Source organism: Pollachius pollachius (genome assembly GCF_949987615.1).
Source record: "Pollachius pollachius genome assembly, chromosome: 12".
Lineage (NCBI taxonomy): Eukaryota > Metazoa > Chordata > Actinopteri > Gadiformes > Gadidae > Pollachius > Pollachius pollachius.
This window is the reverse complement of record NC_136945.1, coordinates 5,419,878-5,436,705: the sequence shown is the minus strand read 5'-3', so window position 1 is coordinate 5,436,705 and position 16,828 is coordinate 5,419,878. Positions and strand designations below refer to the sequence as shown.

General features: G+C 44.8%; 1 protein-coding gene across 4 annotated transcripts; it reads left to right on the top strand.

Moving 5' to 3' along the window:
* The first annotated feature begins 1,007 nt into the window (after positions 1-1,007).
* LOC307084112 (PHD finger protein 20-like) lies at positions 1,008-16,343 on the top strand. Of its 4 annotated transcripts, none has more exons than XM_079748328.1 (18): positions 1,008-1,115; positions 2,496-2,570; positions 2,758-2,864; positions 3,186-3,357; positions 4,100-4,184; positions 4,291-4,367; positions 7,074-7,731; positions 7,902-7,952; positions 8,155-8,415; positions 8,809-9,006; positions 9,190-9,288; positions 9,869-10,012; positions 10,424-10,605; positions 10,945-11,044; positions 11,565-11,760; positions 12,093-12,519; positions 14,500-14,671; positions 14,919-16,343. In XM_079748328.1, the coding sequence occupies exons 2-18, from the start codon at positions 2,559-2,561 to the stop codon at positions 15,059-15,061; spliced, it is 3,084 nt and encodes a 1,027-aa protein (XP_079604454.1). In that variant the 5' UTR covers positions 1,008-1,115; positions 2,496-2,558; the 3' UTR covers positions 15,062-16,343. The 4 variants fall into 4 exon arrangements, with proteins under 4 accessions (XP_079604454.1, XP_079604453.1, XP_079604456.1 ...); XM_079748327.1 differs by having other exon boundaries at positions 7,071-7,731; XM_079748330.1 differs by lacking the exon at positions 9,869-10,012 and having other exon boundaries at positions 7,071-7,731.
* The last annotated feature ends 485 nt before the right edge of the window (positions 16,344-16,828 follow it).

The following is a 16,828-nucleotide window of genomic DNA, read 5'->3' as shown; positions in this document are numbered from 1 at the left end:
AATATCAATAACACTAAGTTAATTGAACAAGCTGTAGGCCTACACACAGGTGAATATTGGGTTGGGAAGGTAGCAGAAATGAGAGTAAATAAACAAATGAGATGGATAGATATTACAGATAGATATAGCCTAGAACAACGTTCTTGTTATCCTCAGGCATGCTCTTGGTTATGTTTCAACATTCATCTTAAATATTAATGTTTTTGGGCCACTTTATTGCATTGCATTCATATTTGTAACAGTTTAATATCTGCGATTCCCATTGATCTAAACTGTCGCTAGCGCAGTCTGCTCCTCTTTAGGCGAACAGCGCCATCGTCTGCTCAATTTGTATTCATGCATTTGATTCACCATGACGGCGCAGATCATGGGGAAATATTGCGAATATTGTAGAATGCAACGCAAGAGGATGCCTCGGAAGAACAATGACATTTTCTAAGGCACTCAATATCTATTTATTTAAATAAATAGGATACCTATCTATATTAGAAATACTTATCTATCTATCTCTCTATCTATTTATTTGTCTAGGACTGAAACTAGGTTGAGTAAACAACTGTACTAGTTGAACGAACGATGGCGCTGTTCGCACATTGAAGAGTAGACGACGCAACGTTTAATATGTATGGTGGAAACCAAAACGCAGATTTTGCCAGTTGTCCTAAAACATTCATATTTAAGATAAGGCTACTTTATATTAATTTACCATTATAAAATATAAAAATTGCATTGGGTTTACTTACACTGAAAGGTTGGAGAGGGGAGGAGAAAACAATCGGTTGAACTTATTAATTTTTTCTCTATTTAAAACGATGACATACTTGGGTTGGTTTGTCAGCCTCGAAATAAAGTTTTGTGAAGTATAGCGATAAAGTAGCACACCGCTCACATAGTAATCCAATATCGTCAGAATGATCGTTATCATAAAGATTATGAACTCTCACGTCCGCACATGCGCACTGATCCGCCAAAGTACCCGCGCCGGCGGTGAGTGGCGGTAGTAGAGAAATACAACTGCGTGCTCCGGAGCCACACAGAGTCGGCGGCGGTGGTACATGCACGCAATATACCGCGGAATTCACTTCGAAATCGACCAATAGTGAGTGGGAGCTAAGGTAGGAAACCCAAACGTTATTTGAAAGGTCCACGAGTGTGTCCATCTCGACGCGATACCAAATAATATGTATTTCTTACTGCACCAACAACCTGAATTACGTGATGCAGCATGTGGTTTGGTTGGCTGATGGTTGCTTTGAATTCAAAACAATCGTGGTCGAGTATGATACGCGCTGTGGTTTATGGAGTTTGTTTCTATTTAGGTACGTTTCTACATCTGTCGGATTTGGCTTGGAGGTCCTCTCGGGTTGCTTGTGGGTCTCGTTGTTCTCTGTTGAGGAAGTTTAAAGCTCTCCATGCTTTCCATTAGACCAACAGTGAAGAAGTAGGCCTGGGCGCGAGCAGCGCGAGGCCCCGGCGACGCAGTGAATGACAGCTTGTGGGCCAATGAGATCTCGCCGATCCGCCCATTCCAGTCGCCGCAACCAATTGATTGTTTCTAAAGTAGCGACGAAAAAATCGCCAACCAAACACGACCCTCCCACTCCTTGAACGCCGGACAATAAACTGTCATTACTATATGAACACAATGGTTCCTCCTGTGCTGAATAAATAATAATTATCACGTTTGTGTATAGCCATACAACTTGCTATCCTTTTGAGTACGTCGTTTTGATCGCGCGGGCGCAGCAGCTCTTAATTCTGTGTACATCTACCAATAAAACATGAATTTATCTTTACTTATGCGTGTAACATATTCCACTAATCTAACGACGGTTATTATTGCCTTATCTAAATGATCACCGTTAAGATCTGACCGGACACTACACAAAGTGGGAGTATAGCGGCTGGCTATCATGTATTCCGGGTCACATTGTTCTCCAAATTACAAAGGAATAGACCGGCCTCATCTATTAACCAGATATGAAAGCCTTCCTTATAGAATATAGTTTCCGTTAACTGTCCTTGAAGCATGCATGCTCTTAACGAGTACGAAGCACCGTTAGGGCTGTTACCATTGTCGTCTATTGTTTCATGAGGACGTGAAATCGCCTAACCAAAAGCACGTGGGTCGCCTTGTAGTACGAAGATTTCCGGTAATGGACCGTGATGGAATAAAACCAAATACTAACGCTCATTCCTTTTTACCACAAATGTTTTAGGTGGTTTAATAACGATGCTACTCCACGTAAATGAATATATTTTAGATGTGTATGTTAATGGCGGGATGATGACGGGGCCATCCGCCAAAAACTGGAGAATTATTGCGCTATAGCCGCTATAATATGATTTTTGCACACCATCTTTTGGGGAGCATGACATTTACATATCGTACAACAGTTAATTGCGCTCTTTATTTGCTGAGAACGATTAGGCTCGAAACGATATTCACCATATGTACTGCTGGTTTCTTTGTCTAATAGCTTTTTTAATCTTAGATCTGCCCCAACTTGTAGCGTTCTGCAAAGCGGAAGGAGCTACTTGCTCGATAAATCAACATAATGACAGACCAGGTGCAACTTTGATTGTTACAGTACCATTGTGTGCCTGTGAAAGCACTCTTATTCAAACATAAGAATGCTTGCATTCATTGTAATCAAAGCTAGAAACAGCATGGCAATTCTCAGTAAACTGGCAAGTTCACATGCTGTGTGTAGTGTTGACCACTCTGTAATTCGGTGCATATGTGTGCATCTGCAGGAGGCTACCATTGATGAGGGCAATATGAGTAAGACACCCCCTAACAGAAGAGGGATCAACTTCGAGGTGGGAGCTCAACTCGAGGCCAGAGACAGCCTCAAGAACTGGTGAGTCATTGTGCCTGGGAATGTTTTCCAACCTCCCCCTCCTCCTCCCCCCCTTTCACCCTCTCCACCCAGGGGCCGGCCTTAAGTTATAAGCCTACTAAGTGTAAAAAATAAGGACGGTGTGTTTTCCAGTGAAGGATACAGCTCTTTTTCAGCAGTGCAGCACCCCCTCACTGAGATGCCCTCACAGCGAGCGCACCATTTGAATATGCATTCACCTGTACGTTTCCTAGCTAAATAACCTTTTCCCCTGTCCCAAGGGCTATCAACAGCTCTTCTGAGTTTCACGTGTTTGCTTGGTGCCTTCCCTTTTTCCTCCAGGTATGCTGCAAACATAGAGAAGATAGACTGTGATGAAGAGAAGGTCCTGATCCACTACAGACAGTGGAGCCACCGCTATGATGAGTGGTTCGACTGGACCAGCCCCTACCTCAGACCCGTGGAGCGGATCAAGCTCAGACGCCGGGGCTTGAAGGAGGACGTCTCCTTGCCTGTAAGTGCATCCCCGTGTTTCATTTTGCGCTGTCCTTCAAATTGGTTTTTAGAATCGCTAACAAAGCTGTGTATCCGTGCTATATCTTGGCTCGGGCACAAGGTTGCGTCAGATTGGTGGTGACCTATTCTTAGTCACAGCCCGGGAAGAATTTTGTTTATGTGTATTTGGGAAAGGGCTGAGCGTGTTGGTTTGTATCCCCGACAACTGTATCCCTGTCTTTTGAGGTTATGGAGACCAAGAAGGAATATGTTTTGGGAACATTTTGGGAAATAGGCAAGATTTGCGGAACTGCAGTGAAACGGCTTGCTTTAGAGCCATAAATGTTTGAGGTTTGATTTATTTATTTATTTTGCGGTTTGGTCGTATGACTAAACTGATGTAGTAGAGGCTGTGATAAATTAAGGCCTTTGGACCTGGTCTGTTAGTGTTAAGTGTCCAGTAGAGTGTTCTTGACATTGATTCTTCTGTGATCTTAACCAGGAAATGGGCCGATAAGACACTTTTGTTTGTAATAGGGATATTTTGGTAGATACAGGGCAACCTAGCCAGCTTATAATAGTTCCTCGGTCAGTGTGGAGATGGAACCCTTTGTCCTTTTCAATACTGCCGTACCCATATTTTTTTGTCTTGACAGATAGTGTTGGTTGTCAAAGGGGATTTGAGCCCTCATGTCTTCAATCACATTTTATGGAACATTCTCTAATAACCCTCTTCAATTTCCCATCTGTCCTATTTCCAGGGGTTTAACGTTAATGAAAAGGTGTTGGCAAGCTGGTCAGATTGCCGCTTCTACCCAGCTAAGGTCCTGGCTGTCAACAAAGATGGTGGGTTCCCCTAATATAACAGCATGCAAGCAAAATGGCAGCATCTCGAACACTGAGCTGGTTCATGGAGGTGTGCAGCGTATTGATTTGACTTTGTTGCCCGCAGCCTCCTACACCGTGAAGTTTTATGATGGGGTGATTCAGAATGTGAAGGAGATCCATGTGAAGCCCTTTGTTAAAGAGGTAAACTGAAACGGTTTGTTGTAAAAATTAATAACTGTATATATGATGCTGGTCTTAGTTCCTACTGCTGCTGCAGAATATATTATTCTAGGACATGCATTCTAGAGATAGACCGATATGGATTTTTTAGGGCCGATACCGATTATTAGTAGTCAAGGGGGCCGATAACCGATATTTGGAGCCAATATTAATTTACAGAAAAGGGAAAAGTTTGGCGTCAAAATTTTGAATAATACAAACTCCAACACTTAACTTAATTTATGAAGTTGTTTAATAAACACAACAGCTTATCAGATTTGCAACATAACACAATTTAAACAAATAAATGGCTCACTAAAATTTTCCTGAACTGAACTGAAATATTAATTTTTTACTTATCTTTCTTTTAAGTTCAAACAAAAACAAAAAGTACAGGGTGTTCTAATGAAGTTAACTGAAAATTTAAATAAATAAATAAATAGTTCTCTAGTTAAACAGCCATTATTGCCCAACAGTTTTCTCTCAGACAGACGGTGCTTTGCTGTCAGTTTCTGAAGCTTCTCATGTGGCTTATACACACACACACACACACACACACACACACACACACACACACACACACACACACACACACACACACACACACACACACACACTATTCTATAGCCATCCCCTCATCGTGCTTCCCTGTAATGAAACTAACTTAATTTTACTCTCTCTCTCTCACACACACTTCTTACTTTTATCACTGACTATTTCCAATCAATATTATCAGCAACCTTGTTTCAAGTGATTAAGCCGTTAAAAAACGCTAAATAGCCTACAGCATCTTCACTTTAATAATCAGTGTTTATCATAGGAACAGACAGCTGTTGCTAACGTATTGGGCCTCACAGTAACGTTAGTATTTGTGGGTTGTAGAGTTTCGCTAGTCTGCTAAGCGTCTAGAGCCAGAGAAGGAGAAAGCGGACCGCTGGGCTAACGTTACGCTAAAAGCTAATCAGCCTTCACCTTAAAGCCTAAAGGGCTCGAGGGGCTAAAGGGCTCCAGAGCGTGTAACCAATCAGATGGTGTTGTGGGTGGGACAATGCTGGAGACAGCGTAGTGACAGCAGACAGAGACGCGCGGCTGCATCAGAGCCAAAATAACCCAGTTTTAAATTGATCTCTTATCGGATAATCAGCCCGGCCGATAATCGGTCGCTCCCTGATGCATTCAGTGGTCACTTAAAGGGACGTGTCCCATTTTCTAAGATCCATGTGAATTGTTGCCATGGTCTATTTGCACGATCATAAATCAGCAGGGATTTTTGTTCAACTCACCCTATCACGGTGTTCCTGCGTTCCAAAATTGGGCCGGTGGTCCGACATTGACATCAGTTCTCTTCCAAACAAGAGTTTATCATCTCCCATCCATCCATCTTTTGTTTTGTCCAACACATTAACCGCCTACGTTCTGCCCTGGCTTGGAAGGGGTTCAAAATAGTGCCCACAAACAAACAAACCCAAAAGTTTTGTTTCTGTGTTTACACGCCCCTGGAGTAGCTCATGACATAAGCAATTGGGGCATTAACAATTCTGAGTAACGATGTGTTAAATCGGAGTGAATTCAACCACCGTGATGATGACCAGGATATTTAACATTTGATAATTCAAACTCTGTGCTTCTTCGTCTGTTAGCATGTGCAGTGGCGTGTAAAGACAGAATCAACCAATCTTTAAGATCTCCTATTATACTACTTTTCTGGTCTTAATGTCTTATTAATGACTCCTGTAGAGCAACCTGACAAGAATCACAGCACAAAAAACGATGTAGATTTTAGGGAAACTCTTCCTCTCATCTGGGCGCTTTCAGCATTCTCTGTCAACACTCGGCTTCGTCCTTCTCCGCCCCCTCGCCCCCCTCCTGCCAACCCCACTCTGTTGTGATTGGTTACCTTCTGGAAGAGCATTTTGCAGCATTACCCTACATGGAAAATCCGGATTGTTCTACGTAGATAAATCCAGGAAATGTGGATGGAGACCGGCGTCCCTAGTGTTAAGCTCTCTGCACAGCCACCACAGACGGTCAGCAGGGAATACGTCTAAATGCATGTACGTCATTATGTGACACTTTAGTATGATTAAACATGACTATAAATCATAACGTTTATGGGTCATAAAAGTCGATAAAGCATAATAGGTGCTCTTTAACGATTTGTTACATTGAGGGCCCTATTGGAGATAACTGCAGAGCCAGAGCGGTTTTTATGTGGTTATTTGTTTTGGACAACCCAAAGATTCAGCTAAGGGCTAAACACTCGTTTGGAATAGAGTGAAATTCAAAGGACCGCCAACTTCCCTTTCTTCGGAACATGTGTACTCTGAGAGAGGGGGGAAGTTCAACAAAAATCCTGGCTGATTTATTTTTTTATTAAGATACATTGACTGCCTTTACGTTAACATGTTCATTCAGTTTGCAATTTAGTGTTTAGTACAGCATGTTAATCATGGGTCTCCTTGATTTTGCCCAAATTCTCTCATATTAATGCGATGTAGCCATTATGGATCCATCTAGAAATGCACCAGTGAGTTCTTATGTATTAATGAACGGTGTTGTTTAAATGTATCATCTGTCGTACAATTTTAACGTAAAGATCTGTATCGGGATGTACCGATCATACCCAGAGGGTACACAGACATGTCTTTTTCATGGTATTTCTGTGTTCGTATCTCTGGCGACCAGAAGGGTGGGGGCCGGTCTGGCAACGTCTCGAGAAAGGTCCAGAACGGCCGAGAGCGGCGCCCTCCGGAGAACGGCTGCCCAAAGAACAAGAGGCCGCGCCGCAGCACTTCGGACCAGGACGAGGAGGGCAGCAGCACCGGCAGCGACGAGGAGGACGAGGAGGACGAGGGAGACGAGGACCAGGACCCCTGGGAGGGCAAGACCAAGGACGGCAACGGGGGGACGGGCAAGGGGCGAGGGTCCGCCATCAAGCGGGAGCCGCAGGGGGCTCCGCGCCCACACAGCCACCAGAACAGACCTGCAGACGCAGTGGCCGCGAAGGCGAAGGCGGCGCTCACCAATGGAGTTAAGCTGGAGGAGGAAGAAGAGAAGGACGTTAAGGACGTTAAGGTGGTGAAGGAAGAAGAAACCGAAAGCTGTCTGATGAATGGAGTGGTGAAGAAGGAAGAGATTGAGGAGAGGGAAATAAATGGATGCAAGCCATACACGGAGGACACAAAGCCATACTCGGAGACGACCAATGGGCCGTCGGCGCGGGCAGAGCCGGTGTGCGTCGCCATGACGACCGCGGAAAGCAACGGCGATGCGGGGCACAAGCCCAGCAGCCAGTCAGAGAACTCGAAGCCGCCAGCCGAGGTTCCTCCCCCCCAGCCTGTCAAACGTAAGTGTCGAGTGGGGGTGTGGCTTAACAGGAATATTAAAACGTCTTGGTGTGAAGTGGCGACGATGAGAGCAGATTGGCATTCCTTGGGTCTTAAATGGCTTTCTTCAACACATGGCCCCCTATTCTGTCTTTGTTGAATAATGCATTTTTTTATACCTCTGTCTCAGCTGTGAGAAAGCAAGGATTCCACAACCCCAATCGATTCAGCAGAGAACCACGTGAGTGTTTATCCGTGCAGCGTTGTATGTCACCCATCTAGCTCACTCGTATGTGCACCAAAAATAGATTTTGTACAATATTCCCGAGATGCGTAAGAAGATGCAGCACGTCGTCATCGGCATCGCCCCAGCGACTCTCTCTCTCTCTCTCTCTCCCCTGATTCCCATGTATTAAAATACCGGGCGTCATATCTCTCTCCAGTATACAGGGTGATCAAAAACCAGCCCTCGCCCGTCCTGTCCATCAACCTGGACCACAACCCATTCAAGTGCAGCTCTCCCGGCTGCACCAAGTCCTTCCGCAAGGCAAAGCTCCTGCACTACCACATGAAGTACTACCACGGAGAGGACCAGCCCATGGAGGAGGACGTCAGCCCCACCAGAAGCGTCCAGACCAGGGGCACCGACAAGCCGGCCGCCCCCGAGAGCCCCAAGAGGCGGCGCACCATCTCTGCCACCATGCGTGAGTCCTGTGTGTCTGCGTGTGTGTCTGTGTGTTGCTATAAACAATCATTCATTCGATAACGGGAACGTTGGGTTGTTTGGTAGCATGCTTATGTTAGTTGTTGAAGACATACGTATTTTAGTGAACACATGCGTTGGACAAAGCCTCATTAATTCAAGGGTAACATTGAAGGCTGAACTTGGCTCACCCTGGCAGTCTGTCACCCAGATAGGCAGAAATTCTTGGTAACAACCTTGGTTACATACCAAGGACTGTGGTCGTTCCCTTTTCCCACTCATATAAATAAAGGCAACAAAATGCCCCAACAATATAAAACCACTGTTCAACCTCTAAATCGTAGACTGTTTCTGTATAATAAAAGTGGTCCAATGTTTCTCCTGATTTCTCTAGATCCTGTTGCCGCTACCCCGCCGTCCCGCAGTGAGGCCAGGGCTGCGGCTCCGGGCAGTAGGCGCACGTCAGCGCCCCCTGCTGTCAACAGCCAGTGCTCGCAAAGGGCGCTGCTAAGGGAGAAATGCAAGGAGAATCAGCTGGAGAGGAATGGCTGCCAACAGCACAAGGATGTGGACAAGAGTGGCTTTGACATTGGTGAGTGGATAGGGCGTCGGAGAGGGTTGGGGCGTCAGGGCACTTTGCCAAATAGGCCATATTAACGTAGCCGTGTGGACTGTAGATATGTTAGGGAAGATCATTGATGATTAAATAGAAAGGGTGTGGTATATTTGTGTAAAATGTCTGAAAGACTCACATTTGGCCTGTTTTTCTCTTCAGCATCAACCGTCAAAGAGCGAATAAAAGACAAGCCCAAGCAGAAAGACTTCCTTCGCATCAAACTAAAAAAGAGAAAGAAGAAGAAGCGATCCAAGTCTGGTAAGAGGGTGGGTAGGGTCGGGGTGATGTCATCATGGAATCCACCTGTGTGTGTGTGTGTGTGTGTGTGTGTGTGTGTCATATCTGCATGTACATTCCCCTCCTGTGTGGCACGGCTGGGAAGCATACAGGGCTCCGAGGAAAAGGTCTCCTCCTCTTCCTTTTGATGTATCCTATCCGCTCCTGATCTTTGGCACATGGCTCGCATAGCTTTCTCTTTCCGCAGAGTTTTTCTGATGTGCACAGATGCCAAGCAACTCTTTGATGATTTGACAATGCCTGATAAAGCACTAAGCATCCTGAATACAGATTATTCCTCTTTCTCTATCATGGTTCCCCTTAGGGACTAGTTATGTTGACCTGTTTTGATGGGTTTTTTTGCACAGTTCTTTAACGTTTGTAATGTCGCCCCACACCAATTGGTCGTGCCACAGAAGTGTTGTGTTCTCTCGTCGTTTGTGGTTTCTTTGCCACAGTCTCCATCGCCTCGATCAACCAATTACCTGGCATTTTCCAAAATTGACCTTCTGTTCTGCATTTGCTTCCCACTCCTCCCTCCCTCCCTTCCCTGCTTTAACAGAATACACTGGTAGTGAGGAGAATATTGACATCTCAGTATTGGCTCTGAATTTGCCCCTCAAATTCCCCCTCTCACACAATCACAAGCCTGAGGCCTACACCAGCAGGCCTGGATACGGCCAATCTGAGCCGATACATGTGGATGGTGGGTATCTTTACGAGTGTGTGTGTGTGTGTGTGTGTGTGCCTTTGTCCCTCTTTCATCCTTTCAACCAGGATTCAGTTCATCAACCAAGTCATCCTCAATTTGACCCTGCATTTCCATGCTTTCCATGAGACCAAGGTTGCAGATAAAGGATTTGCTCCATTTGGTTGGTTTATTGAATCCAGGACACTGGGTGTCCTGTGCTTAACCTCTTGCTTGCTTAACCCCCCCCCCCCCCCCCCTCCCCCCCGTTGAACCTCTGACCGAGCACATTAGGGTACACCTGGAACAGGCTCTGTGTAGAGCAGCAATGTAATCAGCCTGGACATTTAAGTGGGGTCAGATGAAGATGTCTATTCTAGCTCCCTGCCTGCGTCCGGTGGTTGATTGGCCTTTGACCCTGTGCTCTAGACGAGGACAGCCTCAGCGATTGGTCCACGGACAGCTGTGGGTGGAGCGACGATGACATCGGGGTAGACCTGGACGTCACCAGCCCACCCCTCAGCGTGGACTCGGTTGCCTTGGATACGAGCGACCAGGAGATCGTGCGGTGCGTGTGTGAGGTGGAGGAGGAGAACGACTTCATGATCCAGGTGAGGTTACTGTGCATGTGAAACATGTCAACTCCTGATGTATTGAGTTGGGCTAGAAAAACACAATTAGCATGCAAAGCAACAACTTGTGTGGGTGTGTGTGGTGCGGCTTTTCTCTGAAATGGTAACTAAGAGGAAGTGAAACAAAAATAGTGTTAAAATGTATTCTAGCCAGTTTGTCACTCACTCGCTCAAACGCCTCTTCCTGTTCGGCCTGGGTATTAAACTCTGCTCCCATTCAGCCTTTACAAGCCAAATGTAAAAAAATGTTGAGATATTTGAAAGGTTAAAATGTTGGTTGAACCTTGAGCTAGGCTAACTTATTAGTGTTCTGTTTAGTGCGAGGAGTGTCTGTGCTGGCAGCATGGCACCTGCATGGGCCTACTGGAGGAGAATGTTCCGGATAAATACGCCTGCTATATCTGCAGAGACCCTCCAGGTAAGGGACATCATACACCCTGTAATATAACAAACTGATGTAAAAACTTGAATATTTATGATTGATGAATGTATTATGTGGGCGGGCTGCCTAAGGCTTCAAGAGCAACTCTTAAAGTCCCAGTATAAATTAGGCAACATTATGACTAGTAAACCAGTGTTTACTAGTCATAATGTAAACGTTATTTTGCCATGTCTTGCATGAGAAATGTTTTGAACATTTCAAAAACAACAATTTCTCCCCATAATGACATGATAATTTCACAATTAATTACTAAGAAATTACAAAACACCATTAGAACTTAAAACAGTCCTTTGCTCATATACTTCAGAAATCTAGGCCGGTATTGTGATGTGCCATCACTATCTACAAGCCTTCTAGGAATTATATCTGGCACATCATATATAATGGGCATGTTGTAAAAGAGAAAAATGTGATGGCAAATAAATAAATGTTAACCGGTACTTTTACCGTGTGGATACTTTTATTGAATCTTGGATATTTTTCCATTGTTCCACAGGTCAGCGGCAGAGCCTGCGCTACTGGTATGACCGCGATTGGCTGAGCAGCGGTCACATGTACGGCCTGTCGTCCCTGGCGGAGAACTACTCCCACCAGAACGCTAAGAAGATCACTGCCACCCACCAGCTTCTGGGGGATGTGCACCACGTGCTGCAGGTTCTCAGCGGCCTGCAACTCAAGATGGGCGTCCTGCAGTGAGTGACACTGCACAGCATCCAGCCCCTCGTGGTGGACAGTGACTCCTGGTTTACACATAACAAACGGGTTGCAGGGGGATGCTGTCGACCTCGCAGGGGCACACGCAAAGGGAAAAGGCCAGACTCAAATGACCCATTGTTGTTTTGATCCACTGTGTGTGTGTGTGTGTGTGTGTGTGTGTGTGTGTGTGTGTGTGACCACATCAAATCTTCAGGCACAACCCTTTACATATTGAAGGGGATCGCGTGACCTACGATCAGTTGTACCATAGCATCCCTACTGCAGTACTCTGTGCATCGTGGGCTAACCTTCGCTCTGCCTCCCCCAGGAGCAAGACCCAGTCGGACTTGCGTCTCTGGCGGCAGCCCTGGAAGCAGGGGCCCCGCAAGCCCTACGACTCGTACCCGGGCACGCCCGACGAGGACATGAGCCGTGGCGAGCTGCTGATGTCCAACGCCCTGGAGAAGCTGAGCCGGGGCGGCACCACCACCTCCTCGACCAACTCGTCGACCTGCTCGGTGGCCTCGTCGCCCCGCTACATCTCCTTCCAGGACTCGTACATCCTCAGCGAGCACTGCTACCAGAAGCCCCGGGCGTACTACCCGGCGGTGGAGCAGCGGCTGGTGGTGGAGACCAGGCAGGGCTCGGAGCTGGAGGACAGCATGAGGAGCACCGAGGACCTGCTGGAGAGGGAGCAGCGCTACGGAGGACTGCTGGACACGGGCCGGACTAAGGCTCTGCCCACCGTCATGAAGGTAGGGCTTCAAGACGCTGTCTTTAGCTCTTAGTTCTTCTTAATGATGGCTGTACGACGAGGACATGAGCCGTGGCGAGCTGCTGACGTTTTTTTTCATTATTATTTTATTCATTGCGGTCCTATACTTTCTGCTGTGACACCCAGAATTCCCGTCTGGGTGTAAAAAAGATGGACGTCTCATTTAATTGAAAAGGCTGAGGGGACATTGGGTGTGGCATGGCTGGCTGTAATGCCACAGATCAAGATCAGTTTTTCTGTACCCGTCTAGTGTTAATTTTGTCATCTATTTTTAATGTAGTCTTAGTCTTGTGCCAAATGTTAGTTTTATTCATATTAAGTCATTCACAGTCACTCGTCATTTTAGTCTAGTTTTAGTCAAAAGAGAACCCACGGTATCTTAGTCAACTGAAATATTTAGAAATGATGCTCGGGTCCGGGGCGAGCTCGGACACTTCTGCGCGATAAGGCATTAAAACAGTAAAAATAAAATAGAAAAGGTCCCCAAGTCTTCTTGTGACAACGGAACATGCGTTCAAGCCGTGCATCGCACACATTCCACACGTGAAACACAGCACGCTCACGTGCAGTGACTACTATATGCGACAATGCAAGTGAGCGATGGAGGACGTTAAGAAGAAATTGGCATCGGAAGAGTTTAAAACGATCGAAAATCAGGAGAAGTCTACTGTGTGGAAATATTATGAAGTTATGATTGTGCTCGCAGTTAACACGCGCTTGTTGCGCTAATCGGTTGACAATTCCAAAATGCCTTGCATCCGTTTAATAAAGGCGTGCATTAATGGTACAAACGTGGTAAAGAAATTGACTAACTGTGTCAGGCTAAACATTTTGGTAGTCTTTTTTCGTCAACAATAATGCATGTTAATTAGGTCTTAGTCAGCGTTTTTGGACATTAGTGCAGTCTCGTCACCTTCTTGTCTTAGTCATGGAAAAAAAGGTTATTGACAAACATATTTAGTTGCGTCTTGTCAGACGAAATTAATACTATACCCGTCGCCATGCTAGCCTTGCAAGGTGGTTTTATAATATAGGCAAGCTTCCTCATTGTGGCTGTACAGTTATAGTTGTAGCGAAAACTACCACGACAATAATATCAATCCTCCAAAAATGTATTGGCATTATACAAATAATTGAATTGAATATATGGAGTCACTTGGTATTCCTCTTGAGCAGCGTGGCTCATAGTTTATGATGAGGTTATGGGCTCCCTCAGCTGGGAAGCTGAGCCATGGACCCAGTCTGGAACAGACTTGTTTAAACGGCACACGTGATTGAATTATGTAAAGTTTATTATGAGTGCTGCATGATCTTGATGTCTTCTACACCACAATAGTCAACTGTAAATAACTGTTGCAGCTATTAATTGAAGTTTTAGTTTCTAATGAGGGGCTACAGAAGCCCATAAACGCAGTTAGATTTATTTCACTGCTGATAAATAAGGACATTTGCTGGAGACATTTTGAAATTAGGTTTTTTTGATCAATCAAAATCAAAATGACATCCAACATTTTATCACAGCACAAAGGATACTGGGCAGGAGAAAAATATGGTCTCAAAAGAATTGAGCAGAAATTAGACATCACTGTGAATGTGTTCACCTTTACATACACTGTCAAGTTTGTGATATCGTATTTTATGACCTATTCTCCCATCCATGACTCCCTATATCTCTATCCCTCCGCAAGATTCCTTTTCACTAGAAAAGGACAATAATCTAGCCACTTTTTTAAATTTGATACTTTAACCTTTTCTTTATTCGTTAGTCTGCTTTCAATAATATTTACAGTTTTAATTTTTATTTCATTTTGAAATATTTAATGACTTTTTTTGTTATATTCTTATAGTAAAGGGAATTGAACATTCAATCCATTTTTTATTAAAACTGTACTGTTCTTCTGCTGCTGGGACGTCAGCATTTCCCATCTGGGTTGAATAGCTTGTCTTGCCTTCTTCAAAGGGCTCCACCCAGAGCAAGCGAGCGCAGGCGGAGGTAAAGGAGGAGTGTGGTGCCGGGGGCCCAGACGACAGCAGGCAGCAGCAGCAGTGGCACCTCAACCTGCTGGACCACATAGACTCTGTCCAGGACGATGTCGCACACAGAATGGACTTCGTTGAGAAGGAGCTGGACGGTGAGTTCAGTAGTGCATAACAAGCGGCTATGTTTTTCTTTGAAATGACATAATGAGGGAGGCTGAAGCCAAGAGTACAGGTGCGCCAAGCTAGGTGTAAACAACGCCTCCGTCTTCTTAATGAGATGGAACCGATTTAATGCCTGGAAAATCCCACGGTGTCCTCTGTAGTTGAGGAGGGCTGTCTAAGGTACTGGCTCGTGCATTTGATTTGATGATGCCTAACGTCCTGTGTCGATCCCCTCAGTGCTGGAGAGCTGGCTGGACTACACAGGGGAGCTGGAACCCCCAGACCCACTGGCCCGTCTGCCTCAGCTCAAGCATCGCATGAAGAAGCTGTTGACTGAGTTGGGCAAAGTGCAGCAGATCGCCCTCTGGAGCTCCACATGAGGGTGCCAGAGAGCAGCATTTGGGCCATAGCCTCCACACACAGCAACCACAATGCAGAGATGAAGAAGCCCTAGTGGATACCTCTTGCGGTCCCGGGTTGGAAGAAAGGATGAGAGAGAGAGAAGGGGGGGGTGCCTGGCGCTTTCCTTGTGACATAACCGCTGCTGTTCCCTTCCTGGTTTGAGAGGAAAAATGTTATGTATGGAGGGGTCCCCATCGCTACAGGGTTCACGAAACGTATAGTTTGTGAACATGTGCTGCGAGCAAGCATCATGTTTCAGGATCAAACACAAAAAGTAACCTCTAAAGTGCATTTTGTGCACATCCACGAAGCCAGGTTCCAACACCCTTTATGGTTCTCGTACGACTTCAGACCCTATGAAATGCCTTTCCTTGTCTCCGCGGCAGTTGGAAGTCTGCCTCTGGTGAGTCTGGGCATACAGTGCTTTAAACACAAAAGCTTTATATTCAAAGATCTCATCAGAGCTGTCCAACCAGTCTACACCAATCACAAAAAAACCTCTTGAAAATGTGATCATCTTTTTGGTTTTAGTGTCTTTTGGTTCAATATTAAACAATCCTGTTGGGTTTGCCTGTCATGTCATACTGTGCATTAATCTCTTCTGTTTGCTATTATTCTGGATGGAAGGCAACTTGAAGAAATGTGTGTTACACAATAGTACTATATTACTATATAAGTAATATTATCAGTAATCTCATGTTTTTGACCTGTGTAAGAGTTTGTTTTATTCTACACTGTGATAGTATTGTAGTCTGGACACAGAAGCAACTTGGCTTGGAATTATATATTTTTTAATGGTTATTTGTTTGTGTTTTCTCAAGTATTCCTGTTGTTGATTTTCTTTACAATTTGAGTTCATATTTATGTATTTGTCTCTTTATCACTTTACTCCCATTGGCTCCTGCATCAATGTTGCTGTAGCACATGACCTATGAACTTATGACATGTAAGTGGAGTTGTCTCTTCTGATCTTGGCCTCGCCTCTTGCTCTGTTGTTGGTGACACATACTACTCTGCTGATGTATATTGTTTTGCTTCCTAAATTCCATTTCACTGTCAATTTTTTCTGTGTTTTGTATTCTTTGTAAATATGTCATAAAAATGTGTGCCCTTCTAGGGATCTTTGTATTAATACAGTCTCCTTGAAAGGATAATATTGTATGCTACTGTACTGTAAATGTATGGCTTGGATGCGGGAGCTATGTTAAACAATGCAAACAGAATTTCCTGGTAAATAAACTCATTGTTATTAATAGTCAACTGTTGTGTGGACAATATTTCTTTGGCCCATTCTTTCCGGTGACTCGTTCACTTTGTCATTGGAAGGCAACTGTTCAAATGTATTTGTGTGTGTGTGGGGAAATATAAATCTTAACTATATTAAAACATTCAAATGATATCAATCGGGGGATGGGGACCCCCCGAATAGAGACTGGTATTTCGCACACTATATTTGTGTGTGTGTGTGTGTGTGTGTGTGTGTGTATGTATATATATATATATATATATATATATATATATATATATATATATATATATATATATATAATATATGTGTGTGATGTGAATAACCACAAGGTCGATCGGTCCATTTCAGCACCACAAAATGGTGTTAATAACCCAATACTAATAAGTATCAAAGTATTTGTATTACGGCGACAGCACAGTATAACCTCTTGGGGGCGTTGGCGTGGATCTGTGCGCCCTCCTCGCATTGGCTGCTTCCTTGTCCTTCGTAATGGCTA

Bases quoted from the DNA above. Each gene is read 5' to 3' on its own strand.
- LOC307084112 (XM_079748327.1), top strand. The intron at 4,185-4,290 runs GTGGGTTCCCCT...TGTTGCCCGCAG, and splicing joins CCTGGCTGTCAACAAAGATG to CCTCCTACACCGTGAAGTTT. The intron at 9,007-9,189 runs GTGAGTGGATAG...TTTTCTCTTCAG, and splicing joins CAAGAGTGGCTTTGACATTG to CATCAACCGTCAAAGAGCGA.